General features: G+C 34.4%; 2 protein-coding genes across 3 annotated transcripts in view; one reads left to right on the forward strand and one right to left on the reverse strand.

Moving 5' to 3' along the window:
* The window catches only part of Nipped-A (Transcription-associated protein Nipped-A), a 31,535-nt gene extending 22,957 nt beyond the window's left edge, over positions 1–8,578 (reverse strand). For both annotated transcript variants that reach the window (XM_089707525.1, XM_089707518.1), the window contains exons 1-14: positions 8,104–8,578; positions 7,608–7,913; positions 7,330–7,524; positions 7,077–7,243; positions 6,762–6,997; positions 6,189–6,393; positions 5,825–6,010; positions 5,399–5,675; positions 4,716–4,937; positions 1,387–3,198; positions 1,112–1,310; positions 781–1,016; positions 369–609; positions 33–234 (exon numbers count right to left, since the gene is read on the reverse strand). In XM_089707525.1, the coding sequence (XP_089563651.1) occupies positions 33–234; positions 369–609; positions 781–1,016; positions 1,112–1,310; positions 1,387–3,198; positions 4,716–4,937; positions 5,399–5,675; positions 5,825–6,010; positions 6,189–6,393; positions 6,762–6,997; positions 7,077–7,243; positions 7,330–7,524; positions 7,608–7,913; positions 8,104–8,250 (4,631 nt within the window). In that variant the 5' untranslated portion in view covers positions 8,251–8,578. The remainder of the gene's footprint in view (positions 1–32; positions 235–368; positions 610–780; positions 1,017–1,111; positions 1,311–1,386; positions 3,199–4,715; positions 4,938–5,398; positions 5,676–5,824; positions 6,011–6,188; positions 6,394–6,761; positions 6,998–7,076; positions 7,244–7,329; positions 7,525–7,607; positions 7,914–8,103) is intronic.
* Positions 8,579–8,990: 412 nt separating this feature from the next.
* PlexB (plexin B) lies at positions 8,991–15,699 on the forward strand. The gene has a single exon (XM_089707536.1). It carries the CDS (start codon positions 9,136–9,138, stop codon positions 14,818–14,820), a length of 5,685 nt encoding a protein of 1,894 aa, XP_089563662.1. The 5' UTR covers positions 8,991–9,135; the 3' UTR covers positions 14,821–15,699.
* The last annotated feature ends 26 nt before the right edge of the window (positions 15,700–15,725 follow it).

The raw sequence follows: 15,725 nt of genomic DNA on the forward strand, positions 1-15,725 counted from the left end.
TATTATTATTACGGTATATTTTTCACTCTTACCTTAGTAAAAATTTAACAAGTGGTTCTCTGAATGGTGAACCAGCTTCAATCATTAGTGATTTTTCCGTGTGGAATATCAAACGACAAAGAACGTCGATAAAACGGGGTGAAGCGGCGGGTATTTGATGGAATATTCCAATCAGTATAATTATCTTCTGTTCATTTTCCATGTTCTTTGAAACACTTTGAAGGAAGTTACCACCTAGAAACAAGAAGGTAAATTTATCACACAATATCATTTTACAAACACATTTGCACTTTTCGGCTACCCTATACTAAGTGGTCAACAATTCTTACTTATTTTGTAGGATAAAGAGAACATAGTTTATAACTCACCTCTATTCGTTTGTATAGAGTAATCAAGCAATTTCTTGAGCAATTGTAACAATTGTTCGCACAACTTCTCGCTAAACGTTGAAGGGAAGAGCTGTGTCAAGTAAGAAAGTCTCTTAGCGCCGTTAACACTCAGATTTCTATGGTCACCAAGAGTTAGTAACAGTGGGCGCATCACTGGGTGTACCATCTCCATGTCTATTTGGAATCCAGATAAGAACTTTTGCATGCATTCAAATCCAGCCTAAAGAAAAAAATATAATTTTAAAATTAGTGTTCAAGATAGAACTTATTTAACGTGTACTACTCACTACCAGATCATTTAATTTAGGAGCACAAAATAATGGTTTAAAATACTGCTATTATTCATAACAATTTTTAGCACAGATCACAAGACATTAGATATTCAACTTGCCTGTTGCAATTCAGTGTCATTCTTTTCCAGCGATTTGTAAAGCACTTGGAATATCTTCTCACGGCATAATTTCTCTTGTATATAATGGCATGCGGCCAGTGCTCGTAACGCCGAAATACGTAAAGGTATGAGATGCACACCTTTGTAGCAAGGAAGCTTGCCAAGCATCGAGTCCTCAGCTTCACATAATGATACCAACTCACGGAAGAACACTTTGTGCTCGTTTATATTTAAATCTGTTAAAAAAAATATTTAAATAAACAAAGATATTAGGAAACACGTATTTCGGTATAAAACACGTATTTCGGTACAAAGATAAAATATATTTTACCAATTGTGAAGAGTCTGGGCTTTAAAGTTGTGCAGAATGTTGTTCCGTCCATCAAACCCATTTGCGCATTTGCAGGCTGATGTCTGAGCAAATGTTTTTTTGGCGGTATAATGTCAGCTAGCACCTCTCTGTGCGGATCCATGACATCCGTAACGGATTTATTCTGTAGTTGTGCTATGAGCTCCAAAGATTTCATTGCCTATAAAAATCCCACAATAAGAAAATTTGTTCACAAAACATTACAAAATAATCGTAAATATTACAAATTAAGTTACCTGTTGCCGGACTAATAAATGTGGACTCGTAACTTGCAATACAAGTTCCTGTAACACATCGTGCAGAGCGCGCGTTCTCGCAGCGGCTACTTCTGCTTCTTGTTCAATACCATGTCCCCCGGGCCCCGTCACACAAACGCGAACCAAACGTTCTAAGTTCACGGTAGCCATATCTAAAGCTCCAGATGATACTTCACCAGTCAAATCCATCATCACGAAAAGAACTGCCTTCAAAAATGTAAACACATGCTTGTAAACCCATTCAGGCGCCATCTTCTCGAACATGAACTTCACAGCGATACATCCGCCTAATTTAGCGTACCACGCACGCTCATAGCAAAGGGCCGACATTCTTTCAGCCAAATATTCCATAAGGGGCAATTTACATGCACGCTCTTTACTTCCAAGAACAGTTGCTGCCGTCTCTATCATCAGTACAAGCGCCAAGTGACCAGGCTTGCAGAGTTCCTTTTCTTCGTGTCCCATTACCACAGCAATTGCATCTACTAATACCAGTGCATCTAAGCCTTCTTTTGGTCCTCCTGATCCTGCAAAAGGACCGGCCTCTTGTGCTATTGCCACTAAAGTGTAATGGCGTACGAGTGAAACCATTGTTGGTAAAACGTGATGACGAAGTTCTTTAATTGCTGCAGCAACAAACATTCCTGTGAGTGCCGTTTTGTGCGTATTTCTCACAATAGAATTAGAACACTTATAGTAAGGTCCATTTTGAGGTGGAATCTTCCCATCAAGGAAATTGGGATGATTAAATAGTTTTTGTAAAGTAGCGCGATCATCATCTAAATTGAGAGATGCCGCCAAATAGCAACGAAGTACTTCCCAACATTGTCTGCGATAGAATGGATCTGTCGTGCTAGATTTTAATGCAGAAAATGCAGTTTCTATAACCTTATCAACTTCAAAATCGATTGGTTTTGCTTGATCTTGGAAGTATGCTAATACAGCTGGCGGTGGTGCATCAGTTTCTCGGTATTCTAATCTTTGCGGTTCAATCATCATTTTTCTATTACCCCCGCCAAACTTTCCAAGAACTCTAAATGCTATCCGAGCAACTTCGTTATTTTGTAGAGTCCTCCACAGAGCCTGCATTAAATCTGCTCTAACTGGTTGAATGTGTTCATACAGAAAATCAGGTTGCAAATTATCGACACATAATTCTAGAGTTCTAAGACCCTGTGATATTAATGTGTGTGATCCGTTTAACGCTGATACAAGTGGATCCATCAGCATAGGTAAATAAGGCAACAGACTGCTCAATCTAACTGGAACAGTTAGGCATAGTTCAACAAACAAATCTTTCATGTGCTGTTTGTGAAGTCCACTTTGTAGCCTATTTAAGCCTTCCAGCAAATTTGGTAATAGTGGCAGAAATTCTTGATAAAGCAAGTCATGGCTTCCACCTCCAATAGAACGGAATAGAGCTCTCAGAAGTAAGAAATAATTATAAGGCTCTTTGGCCGTCATAGCATAATCCATAGCTTTATTAACTATGCTGTGTAAATGAGGTCGTAACATCTGCTCATTTTCAGTGGGGAATAGACTGACGGAGCCAAAGACCAATTTAAATAAACGCAAGTATAAATTAGATCGTTCTATATTCGAGCCCATTTCTTCCATTCTCTTTAGAAGATATTCTACTAGTACTGTCGCAAATATTGGCGATGTAGCTGGATTAGATAAAAACGTGTTAGCTATGATTTGTAAAGTTGTGTTCTTATTTATCCTCTCTACCATGTGAGATATAGTTGCAGTGAAAATTTCTTGGAACGTTTGAGGATTCATCATAGAGAACTGAAAAGACAAAGAACAAAAATACTTAATATTTTTTTCTAAAGAAATTTTCTATTTCATAAAACTGAAAATAATTACATATATAGTTGACTGTAACTCCTGAATTCATATATCAGTTTTGAGAAGCCATTTGATATATGAGGTGGAAATATAGATGTCAATGTTTTAAAATTTTGTTTAATAAAATAATATATCAATATCAAAAATAAGGTAACCTATTAAAAACTCGAATTTCTATTACCCGAATCTTAAAACCCCGAAAACGGTTGTTAGAACTTTTAAAAGACAGATGTAATGAATGACAAATTTTTAAAATTCCTTTTTTAATTTCCCAGATGAATCAATTTCCAGATGCACCAAAACCAGATTTTTAAAAAGAATTTTTTTGTTTCCCGTATTCTCATAATCCAGATCTCAATATACCAGATTCTCAGAATACTTTTTTTTGTTTCCCATCGTACCATTTTCCAAATAAACTATTGCCAAATTTTCATAATCTTTTTATTTGGTTCCCATATAATCGTATAACAGATAAACTATTGCCAGATTTTCATAATCTTTTTATTTGATTTCCATACAATCGTGATTATACCTTTACTATCGACTGAAAATAAACATTCTCAGTAAGTAAATTTATTGTTTTACTTGTCCATTACAGACCGGTTTTAGTGTCAAAGTCGACTCAGTAGGTTAGGTTTGAACTACGACCCCCACGCTAGAACTGACTCGCTATTGTTTTACTTGCCTATTACAGAAAGGTTTAAGTATCAAATTCGACTCAGTAGGTTAGGTTAGGTTTGAACTGTGACCTCCCATGCACGAGCCGAGCGAGCGAAGCGAGCGTGCCGCGGCAGCGGCCGGCGAGTGCCAGAACCGACTCGCTATTGTTTTACTTGCCCATTACAAAAAGGTTTAAGTATCAAATTTGACTCAGTAGGTTAGGTTAGGTTTGAACTGTGACCCCCCATGCACGAGCCGAGCGAGCGAAGCGAGCGTGCCGCGGCAGCGGCCGGCGAGTGCCAGAACCGACTCGCTATTGTTTTACTTGCCCATTAGAGAAAGGTTAAAGTGTTAAAATCTATTCAGAAGGTTAGGTTAGGTTCGTGCTGCGTCCCCCTGGAAGGATTACGTTTTGCTGGATATCGTTTATTGGAATTTCAAAAATCTGGACATTGTTTGTCTGGATATCAATTAACTGTATTTCAAAAATTTGTGTTTTAAAAATCTGGCTTTCGTGCATATGGATTACGGTCATCTGGATTTTGTGCATTTAGATTTCGTATGTCTGGAATTCATTCGTCTGGATTGTAAAACGTCGTACAAATAAAGAAATGGGCAAATGAAATTCGGAGTTGCGATTATATGGCAAATAAAACTTCGAAATTTTAAAATTCGGGGTTATGAAAAAATGTCCAAACGTTTTCTGGATTATGATATTCGGAATATTAAAATTCGAGATTAAGATAGGTAACCCAAAAATAATTTATCAATGTTAAAAACGACAAAAATCAACTCACCACGCCGCTAAAATGCTCGAGCACCTCCTTCTCCTCCTTCGACCTGACATGTGGCTGTGCGGGCGGGTGTGCGGGCGGCCGCGGCGCCGCTAACGTGTATATATCGAGGGACTGTAGCCCCCACACTACTAGGCGGATGTAGACGAGTGTTTCTCGAGCGCTTAGCTGTTTTTGGCCTGTTATGGTACTGGTTGTGGTGCCCTCACCGGTTGTGGTCGTTTGCTATGGGGATAATTGATAGATTTTTATTGAAGTGAAAACTTCTTTAGCGGCGTTGGGTATAAAATCTTAAACTCGCGTCAGGATACGTGGCCTGATCGAAAAAGCGTAAGACGGATGTTTTTTTTTTTTTTTAGCCCTTATATTCCATGCGTAAGACGGATTCCAAAATATCAAACATGCTGAACGTTAATAATCAAGTTTTCACTTCTGCCGGCACTCCCGGAGTACAACCCGTCTTTTTTTGTGTTATTGTCAATTATTGTTGATTAATACATTTGTGAGTATGGCATCAAAGACAAAGCGGTAAGCTGATTACAGTTGATGTGATAAAAGGAAGATATTAATTTATTACAAAATAAATATATAAATAAAAAATGAGTTGTTTAGTTAAATTATGCAGTCGCTGTAATTTTCAAGTTCATAAATTATATTACACACAAGAGTATTATTTTATTTCATACCTTGCAAGAAGCACATCCCCATGTGATTGTCTTTACACCACACACTAACGTCTTTACCAAAGTTCTGTAATCTCCAACATTCAAGTTGCTCATTTGTGATATTGGGAAGCCTATTTTAGACTTTTCCTCTGCTTTATTGATGCCATCTAAGAAGTCTGGTGATGGTTTCTCATCTTCCACTTTAACTTCAACAGTGGATGTACTGGGTGTAGTCGCAGTAGGAGTAGTCGGGGTAGCCCCATTTGTTGCAGGAACTGTTACTGGGGTTGCTTGTTTACTAAAAAATAGAGTTAATAAATTGTATCCAGTTAATTCTTGAAACAAATATATTTTCATTGTGTTTTATGACAACATTTTTAACAGCCACAAAACCTTTATTTTTTGTCTAACATACATAAGTATCTTATATTTACAAGAAAAACTTACCATTTAGCCATAAGAGCTGGAAGTTGTAATTTAGAAATAGTTTTGAATTTCAGAACAAAAACTTCTAAAATACGCATCAACAATTGCCTTCCTTGAGGTTGAGTACTTGCTGCATTTTCACTTTCCGACCTTTGTCGGATACAATCCACCAAGTTGAGTAATAACTTGCAAGACATTGTTTGAATACTGAAACAATCATTAATTCAATTTTGTCATTCAATACAAAGTCAGCAATAGGTATACAATACTTACTGTCCCTTTCTGACGTTGAGAATGTCTCAAACTATTTAAAAAGCATGGCATATTTTCTAATTTCTAATGCTCAATTCAGAAACCTGCCTTTAGAATTAAGTTTATTTCTTACCTTGTTGGTAAGGACTCATCATGTACATTTTTGGAGAACAAGTGAGCGGCTATTGCCAAGTCAGAAAGTGGTAAGTGCTGTCTCACATGGTGCACTAAATCTGCTAATGTTGAATATGCTAAAGGACGCAATGATTCATGCACCGTCCATCCCCCACCAAGTAAAACCTCTTCATCAAACAAACGCTCCATGTATGGGACAAATTCTAAAATAAAGAGATTGTTTTTTAATGTTTAAGCTGTTAAGCTAATGATACAAAAATAGACAATGTTACCATTTTTTTGAAGTGAAACTTCTTTATCAGTTGGACAAAAATTTAGTGTAACATTTTTGCGTTACGCTGTACACGTGCCATTTTTGCGTTACGCCGTACACGTGACATTTTGCGTTACGCCATACTCGTGACATTTTTAAGGTCATAAAGAAGTTTCACTTCTTACGTGTGTACTCTAGTATACACATACATTTTTTTATTAATGCATTTCTTTATTGGAAGCTTTTATAAAATCTTTTGCAATTATGCATATAAGTAAAATATTAAATTATTATTGAGACAAGCAAAAGATTACTTACTCAGTCTTAAATCTGTTGCCAAAATGTGTCTTGTAGCAATAACTAATTCTTTCCTAAGATGGGCCACTTCTGGTGGACATAATGTCAATAGTCCAATGATACCTTTGACCATCATAGTAGCATGATTGGCTATGGTATCTTGATATATCCGAATTATATAAGCCAAGAAGGCTAAAGTTTTTATTTGAGCACCCATGAAGTCAACAAAAACTTCCTTATTAAATGTAGCTGACTGTCTGTAAAGAACAAAAGAAAAATCCATTTTAGTATGATTTATAACTTGACAAAAAAGTATATAAGTGCAATGTTTCTTACCTAAGTGTTGAAGTTGGTTGTAGAGTAATAGTTTCCATAATAAGAGGTATGAAATTACTAACTTCTTGATGAACATTTTGTTTGTATAGCTGATACATTAGAACCACTATAATTGGTAGTTCTTGTATAACTTTCAATGATAAAACTGACCTTGGTATCAAATTGTACTGCAAAAATAAATGTTTTTTACATTATGCCTTCTAATTTGATAAAACATTATTATATTTATTAAATAAGTATTTATATGCATTACCGTTACAACACTGCCATCCAACAACTTTTTTTCTGTATGAATAGGTGCTGTAGTATAAGTCTCTTGTAGTAATTGATCAATATTCACTTCTGATAAATCTTTAACCCTTATAGATGGTCTGGGTTCAAATATTTTTGGCAAATGATTTGGTAAGTCAGAATATATAGCCTTAACCCATTGTAAAAACTTGTGAATCTGAAATTTACAAAATATTATAATTATACAGCAAAATTACAATATTAGTTGTTTTTCTTCAATTTCACATTTATCTTACTCACATCTACTTCAGCGCAGTAAGCGGGTCTATATTGTTTGTGCAATTCCATAAATATTTTGAGACAAACCAAAACATTTTCTTCATTTTCAATCTCCATCAATTTTAACATTAAAATTAAAATACTCTTAACGTAAGGTCTAAGTGTTTCACTTATGGGCAAGCGATGTATCATTTCCAGAATGAGTTTTCTCACTTGCTGGATGTTATATTCCGCAATGAAGTGTGGTTCACCTTCTTGTAAAATTTTAAGGAATATTTTCAATGAATGATCTAGGAATTGAGGGTATTGTGGAGAACTTAAAATGACCTGAAATAGTAATAAATAAGCTTAAATTAACTTTAGTGTTACAGAGATAATTAAACAAGAAAGTAAGATATTTTTATTGCTAAAAGTAACATAATATTGTAACTAGTAATAGAAGGTGTTATGACTTGAAAGTGGATATGCAAAATTACAAAATGAAGGTAATATTAAAATTTTTAGAAGGAAGATTTACCTCAAAATTCTCGCTTAGCTCTTGTGCCGCTTTTAATTTTATTTCATCCTTAGCTCCCGGGTCTGCAAGCATGGTTACATAGCTTCGGTATGTATTCATTTGAGTATGCGGGTCCCCCGGCCCTCCGGCTGCCATTGTGGTCATCATTTTTCAGTTGGTATGATACCAAATTGAAGTTTAACAATGTTCTCCAATTCAGAATAATCACATTGTTAATTTATAAGTATTTTTGAAAACGTTAGGTTCAATATTTATTAAATAATTTGTATTTTGTACAAAAGTTAAGGCATTCGACACTGATATTTTTATCGATAGCCAATACTACTGATAGCGATTAGTTATTACATTATGCTGCAAAAACAAGAACTAAATATCAAAAGTTACTTTGTAAATTTTATTATTTCTTCTATTTTGGCATGGCAAAAATCAAAATGCCGATCTTGGCCGATCTAGGATTTTGAAGCTTTGTAAGAGAAATAAGGATGTACTCGTTCATAAACATAGACTATAGAACAAACAAAAAATCGATAATAATTATTCTTAATAATTTAAATAATTATTATTGCGTCCTTTATATTTTAATATCTGATAAGAATATAATTAATCCTGTGATTATTGTATTAAAAATAATATTTGAACGAGTAACTTAACTCATCACTACTGTCTACTTTTGATTTAGTTGTGGATAAATAGTAAAAAAAGATAAAATTATTTAACTTGCTTAACGAGTAATTATGCAAACATTTTCTTTTGTTATTAATTAAGAAATATTTCATCTCCAAGATAAATGTTAAAAAAGAACCTTTCTAAATCAACTAGGGCTGCATAAATGTCATAGTCCAATTAATATACCATACCAATACCATACTAAAAAAAGTATTCTATTGTTTATACCATGTCATCGGCGACGGCATCGATGAATGCTTTTCTATTATTTTTTTAAACATAAAATGGGTTGAAAACGAAAAATAAACAGTAGTGGTTGTGAAAAAGTTTAAATACATTTATGTGAGAAGAACTTAAAATGTGATCATGGCTGCTTTTGTGACATTATTAGTCATAACATTTTGGCTCCGCTGCACAATGGTGTATGGATTTGATTTCATATCTCAATATCCCATGCACTCAAATGAGACATTCCAATTTAATCATCTTGCTGTTGATAGAGTAAGTGGTCAAGTGTATGCTGGGTCTATAAACTGGCTACATCAACTAAGTCCAGACTTGAAACCTCTACACGTAATTCGAACAGGGCCAAAACTTGATAACCCGATGTGCCATGCAAGTGGGTGCCCGTCGACTGATATACAAACTACGTTGAGTGATAATGTAAATAAGATATTAGTAATAGATCACGAGTCAAGGATAGTAATAGCTTGCGGATCATTGGCGCAAGGGTCGTGCTTCAAATATAAACTGGGTGATTTATCAGCGAAAGCTGATTTTGTTCCTGAAAGTGTTGCAGCCAACGATGCAGAAGCCTCCACTTACGCATTTATTGGGCCTGAAAGATATACGTCCTTGGACCGTTTTAATGTATTGTATGTAGGAACTACCTTCACAAATAATGGAGAATACAGGCATGACGTTCCTGCAATATCCAGCCGTGACCTGATGTCGTTAGAGTTGGCAAAATCAACTTTTTCCAAACAGAGTTCTATTCAAATTGATGTGAAATACAGAGATAATTTTTTAGTGCAGTATGTATATGGGTTCAATGCAAGTGACTATGCCTATTTCCTAATTATTCAAAAGCATTCCCACCTAGCTGGAAATGAAGAGCTTGGATATGTGTCAAGATTAGCGAGGACTTGTGTTAATGATGACAACTACAATAGCTATACAGAAGTAACATTAGCGTGCCATGTTAAAGAAGAATCTAGTGATGGTAAGAGTGAAATTGTCAATTATAATCTTGTACAAGATGCTAAAATTTCTAAGGCTGGAATCAATCTTGCAACACAATTAGGTATAGAACCTGGTGATTCAATTCTAGTAGCATCATTTAGTCCATCTAAAGGTATTAGTAATGAACCTATGTCAAAGTCTGCTATTTGTGTATTTTCCTTGCAAGAGATAGAAATTAAGTTCAATGAAAATGTTCATATGTGTTTTAATGGTAGTACTAAGGCACGTAATATGGGATACATATCAGGCATGATATCAGATGGTAAATGTCCCAGTGTAGGATCAGTTGGGAATATACTTAACTTTTGTGAAGTAGGTTTAAAAATAAGTGGTCTATATCCTATCAAAACTATGGCAATAATTAAATGGAATGATACTCTAATAACATCAGTTTCTATGTCTGTTACTGGTCTGCATACTGTAGCATTCTTAGGCACAAATAGTGGAAATCTAAAAAAGGTATTGATAGATGCAGATAAGGCAATACAATATTCTGCAGATATTCTTTTACCAGGTCAAAAAATACTGCCTGATACAACATTGTCCCCATTTCAGAAAACCCTCTATGTTCTAGCTAAAAATACAATTATTCAAATACCCACAGAGAAATGTGCAGAATATAGCAACTGTTCCTCATGTTTAGAATCAAATGACCCCCATTGTGGCTGGTGTTCCTTAGAAAAACGATGCACCGTACAAAATATGTGTCAAAAGGGAACACAAAGCGCCCCTAGGTGGCTTTCTCAATATACGGGACAACAGTGTATTGATTTTGAGCAAATTCTACCGGACCGAATATCTGTCAATGAAGTTACTACTGTTCAGTTAGTAATTCGCACATTACCTGAATTACCATTCGGCGCTAAATATAAATGTGTTTTTGGAAATGCACCAGCAATTGATGCAGCTGTCACATCAAGTGGTCTTGCTTGTCCAACTCCAGATATTAAACACAGGCCAAAAATTGCCCAAAATCAAGATCATGTTTATGTACCTTTGTCTGTTCATTCATCCGAAACAAATAAGGATTTTGTTTCTCGTAATTTTGCTTTTTATGACTGTTCTAAGCACACAACTTGTCATTCATGCATAATGAGTGAATGGGCATGTAATTGGTGTATTTATGATAATAAATGTACACATGACATTTCAGTATGTCAGAGAACCATTATTTCTGGAGAAAATAATCCAACAAAGTTGCTGAACCATGGCATTGGACATTGTCCAAGAATTAGGCAATATAAAAAACCTATATTATTACCTAATAATGTACCAAAAGAACTTGAACTTGAAGTTGAAAATTTGCCTCATTTGCAACCTGGTCACACAGGTTTCCAATGTATTGTTAGCATTGAATTGGCAAACATGATTTTACCAGCGAGAGTAGAGTCAAATCATTTTATAGTGTGTGATAAAACTATGTACTCATATGAAGAAGATGTTGGTGAATATAATGTGAGTGTGAAAGTTTTTTGGAACCATAAGCATTATATCGATACTATAACAATAACACTATACAAATGTGAAATATTAGGCTCTCACAGAGACCATGCTGACTGCTCACTTTGTATAACAAGGAACACTGTTTATCAATGTACATGGTGTGGTAATTCTTGTTCTTACAGTGAATCTTGTCTTGAGAGTCCTGTGACTGAATGTCCTAAGCCTCGAATTGATATGATAAAACCCCTCAGTGGTCCAGTGGAAGGTGGAACTATTTTAACTATAGAAGGTAGCAATCTTGGTTTACGAGTTGAAGAAGTTACGGGAAAAGTTCGCATTGGGGATGTGCTTTGTGATATTGTTGACTTTGAGGTATCTGTTAGTATAACTTGTAGGACTGGACCATCTAACGGATCTGCAATCTTACCAGTTATTGTGGAAAATGATGCTGGATATACAGAATCATCTGTATTGTTTAGCTACAAAAACATTAAACTTCAAGGCATCTATCCTAATTTGGGTCCAGTTTCAGGAGGTACTCAATTAGCAATAGGCGGACAACATCTCAATATAGGATCATCAGTATTTGCATTTTTGGATGAACTTGCATGTGCAGTTAATAAAACACAAACGTCTAACAGCAGACTGATTTGTATTACGCCAAAAGCCAACACACCCCGTGTAATACATACTTTAACAGTTTCCATAGACAATGCAAATCACACTTTGTATGGTGATTTATTCAATTACATAGCTGATCCAACAATAATGGAAATAAAACCATTAAAGAGCTTTGTTTCTGGTGGAAGAATGATAACAGTTCATGGCACTAATTTGCATACTATTCAAAAGCCTCTTATGTTATTATATTATGGAAATGAAGAACTTCCTGTAAACTCCACACCTTGTGTTGTTCTTAATTCCAACCAAATGGAATGTCCCAGTCCTGCAATTAACAAGAAATATTTAGATATATTACAAGCCACAAAGTCACAAACAAATACTCCCCAAATTGCTATGAAAGTAGGATTTGTAATGGATAATGTTGAAACTATGCATGATTTGGAAAAATATTTTAATCCACCAAGAACACATATGGTTTTTGTAGAGGATCCACATGTTTATCATTTTCCTAATAGAATCAAATCATACAAAGGTGATCCTTTAGTCATTGAAGGAGAGAATTTAATAAGAGCCAGTGATGAGTCGGATGTAGTAGTAACAATAGGTACTCAGCCTTGCAATGTTACAAGTCTTACAACACAACAACTGCTCTGCACACCTCCAGAAATTCAACCGGCAAATACAGATGAAAATGGATTCCAAATAAATGATATTAATTTGCCATTAGTGGTTGTTAAAATTGGGAGGAATTTAAGATTTCCTATAGGATATCTGCATTACGAATTATTAAGAAATTATAACTTCCCTCCAGAAGCAATTGCTGGTATTGCGGCTGGCACATTCTTCTTGGTTTTAATTTTTATGATAGTTCTAGTCATGTATAGAAGACGCAGTACAAAGGCAGAACGCGAATATAAAAGGATTCAAATACAAATGGATACTCTCGAAAGCAATGTGAGATTAGAATGTAAACTAGCTTTTGCAGAATTACAAACAGATATGTCTGATTTGGCTGCTGATCTTGAGCATTCTGGTATTCCAACACTTGATCACGTTAATTACGTCATGAAAGTATTTTTCCCCGGTGTATCAGATCACCCTATACTTAATGTCCAGCGTCAATTTATTAACACCCCAAGAACAAATTACGACGCTGCTATGATTCAATTTGAACAGCTATTGAACAATAAATGTTTTTTGTTGTCTTTTATAGATACATTAGAATCACAAAAATCGTTCAATATTAGGGATAAGGTAAATGTAGCATCGCTATTAATGATTATACTTATGGGCAAAATGGAATATGCAACTGATATTCTTAAATCTCTTTTAATGCGTCTTATTGATAAATCAGTATGTACAAAACATCCACAATTAATGTTGCGTAGAACAGAGAGTGTTGTAGAAAAAATGCTCACTAACTGGATGGCACTCTGTATGTATTACTACCTTAAAGATTACGCTGGATCATCCCTTTTCCTTTTATTTAAAGCAATAAAGCATCAAATAGAAAAAGGCGTCGTTGATGCTATAACTCACGAAGCTAGGTATTCGTTATCAGAAGAGAAACTGCTTAAAGAACAAATTGATTATTCAATTGTAACCTTACACATAATACAAGATGATTTTGATGATAAAGTACAATGCAAAGTGTTAGATTGTGATAGTATATCCCAAGTTAAAGCGAAGATATTAGATGCTTTATTTAAGAATACACCATTCAGTATGCGTCCGTCCGTCCATGAAGTTGATCTAGAGTGGCGACATGGTAGAGGTGGTCATGTCACACTCCAAGATGAAGATGTCACTACTAAAACTCTAAATGGTTGGCGAAAATTAAATACGCTAGCCCATTATGGAGTAAAAGAATCGGCCATCATGTCCCTTATCCCCAGGCAAAATGATAGCTTTAACACGCCATATAAAATACCCTGTAAAAATTGTACTGGAATTTATTGTACAAATTCACACATACGTGTTTACAAAAATGATATTACTGATCAAAACGTGCATTACTTTCACTTAGTAAAACCCATCGAATATCAACATATCGTCAATAAATCTTCAGAACATAGTCATAAAGCCATCCCAGAAATTTTCCTGACTAGATTATTGTCAACAAAAGGTACGGTGCACAAGTTTGTCGATGATTTCTTCGGAACTATATTAACTGTTAATGAAGTACTACCCCCAGCAGTTAAATGGTTATTTGATTTATTCGATGACGCTGCACGAACGCACGGCATCGTAAATCCAGAAGTTGTTCATGCATGGAAATCTAACAGTTTACCCCTAAGGTTTTGGGTCAACCTAATTAAAAATCCTGATTTCATATTTGATATAAACAAAACGGCAACTGTTGATTCATCACTATCAGTGATTGCCCAAACATTTATGGACGCTTGTTCTCTATCCGAACATCGGCTTTGTAAAGATTCTCCGTCTAATAAATTGTTATTTGCAAAAGATTTGCCATCATACAGGGATATGGTTATCCACTTTTATCAGGCCGTATCGCAGTTACCTCAAGTAACAGACCAAGAGTTAAGTACGTCAATGCAACAGCTTTCAGTTGAACAGTTGAATGAATTTGATACGTTATCTGCTTTAAAAGAATTGTACATCTACGTTAGTAAATATAGAGAACAAATTGTTTTAGGTCTAGAAAATAAAATGCACTTAGCTCATAAATTAGATAACATAGCATGCACTATGGAAGGGGATCCAACATCCATATGCTGACTATATGATAGTAATGTAAGTCACGATTTGATTGCATTTACATAATTTATTTTATACACTACATATTCTGTAAAATAAAAGCTTTAATTTATTATTAAATACTCAGATTTATCCCATTTGTAAAGAAAGACTGTAAAATACCAGTTCCGTATTTCTAGTTAGAATGTTATAACATTAATAATAGAATATTTTTTTCAGTGGATAATATGAATTACGTCTTATTCAAAATAATATTCTGTGAAAATTAATTTGTACATAAAATTGCGTCTTTTTTCGAATGATCTATTATTGGCTATTACAAAAATTATGGTTAAGCCTTTTAATCTCCTAGTGGCCATATTTTATTATCTTGTGACATTTTTATTAGTAAGTGAATGTAAAATTTATAATATTGTATTATTGATCTCCTTTATATTTTGAATGATTTCCTAAAATATATGGTCTGGCACTGATTTTAGTATTATAATTAATAACGAGTACATATATTATGCTGCTAAAATACTTAAAATTGATGTGTATTTGCTAAGATTATATGTGTAAAGAGAATGTAATTTTTAAGAAAAATGTTGTGATATTTGTATTTGGAATAAATATAACGTTATTACGATAATTCTATTGTTTATTAACGTTATATTTTAAGCTGTATTTGTTTATAATATGACTAATTTTTAACACAGAATCTCAATTATGCTCACTATTTTATTTTTCCTCAATTATTTTAATTTATAATAAGTACCATGATTTATTAGTTTTCTTTATACGTCATTATTATTCCAATTACAAAGTAATATAAGTATAGATGTAATTTGTTAATATATAAGGCAGCGTAAATTCACCCGTCTCTTAAAATTTTATATTATTGACTTAGAAATATACTTATTTATCGAACAAGTTGGTATTTTTAT

Source organism: Colias philodice, chromosome 2 (assembly GCF_061535455.1).
Source record: "Colias philodice isolate Cphi_HAF_F1 chromosome 2, ilColPhil1 Martin Lab GWU primary, whole genome shotgun sequence".
NCBI lineage: Eukaryota > Metazoa > Arthropoda > Insecta > Lepidoptera > Pieridae > Colias > Colias philodice.

Bases quoted from the DNA above. Each gene is read 5' to 3' on its own strand.
- PlexB (XM_089707536.1), top strand. From the start codon at position 9,136: ATGGCTGCTTTTGTGACATTATTAGTCATAACATTTTGGCTCCGCTGC.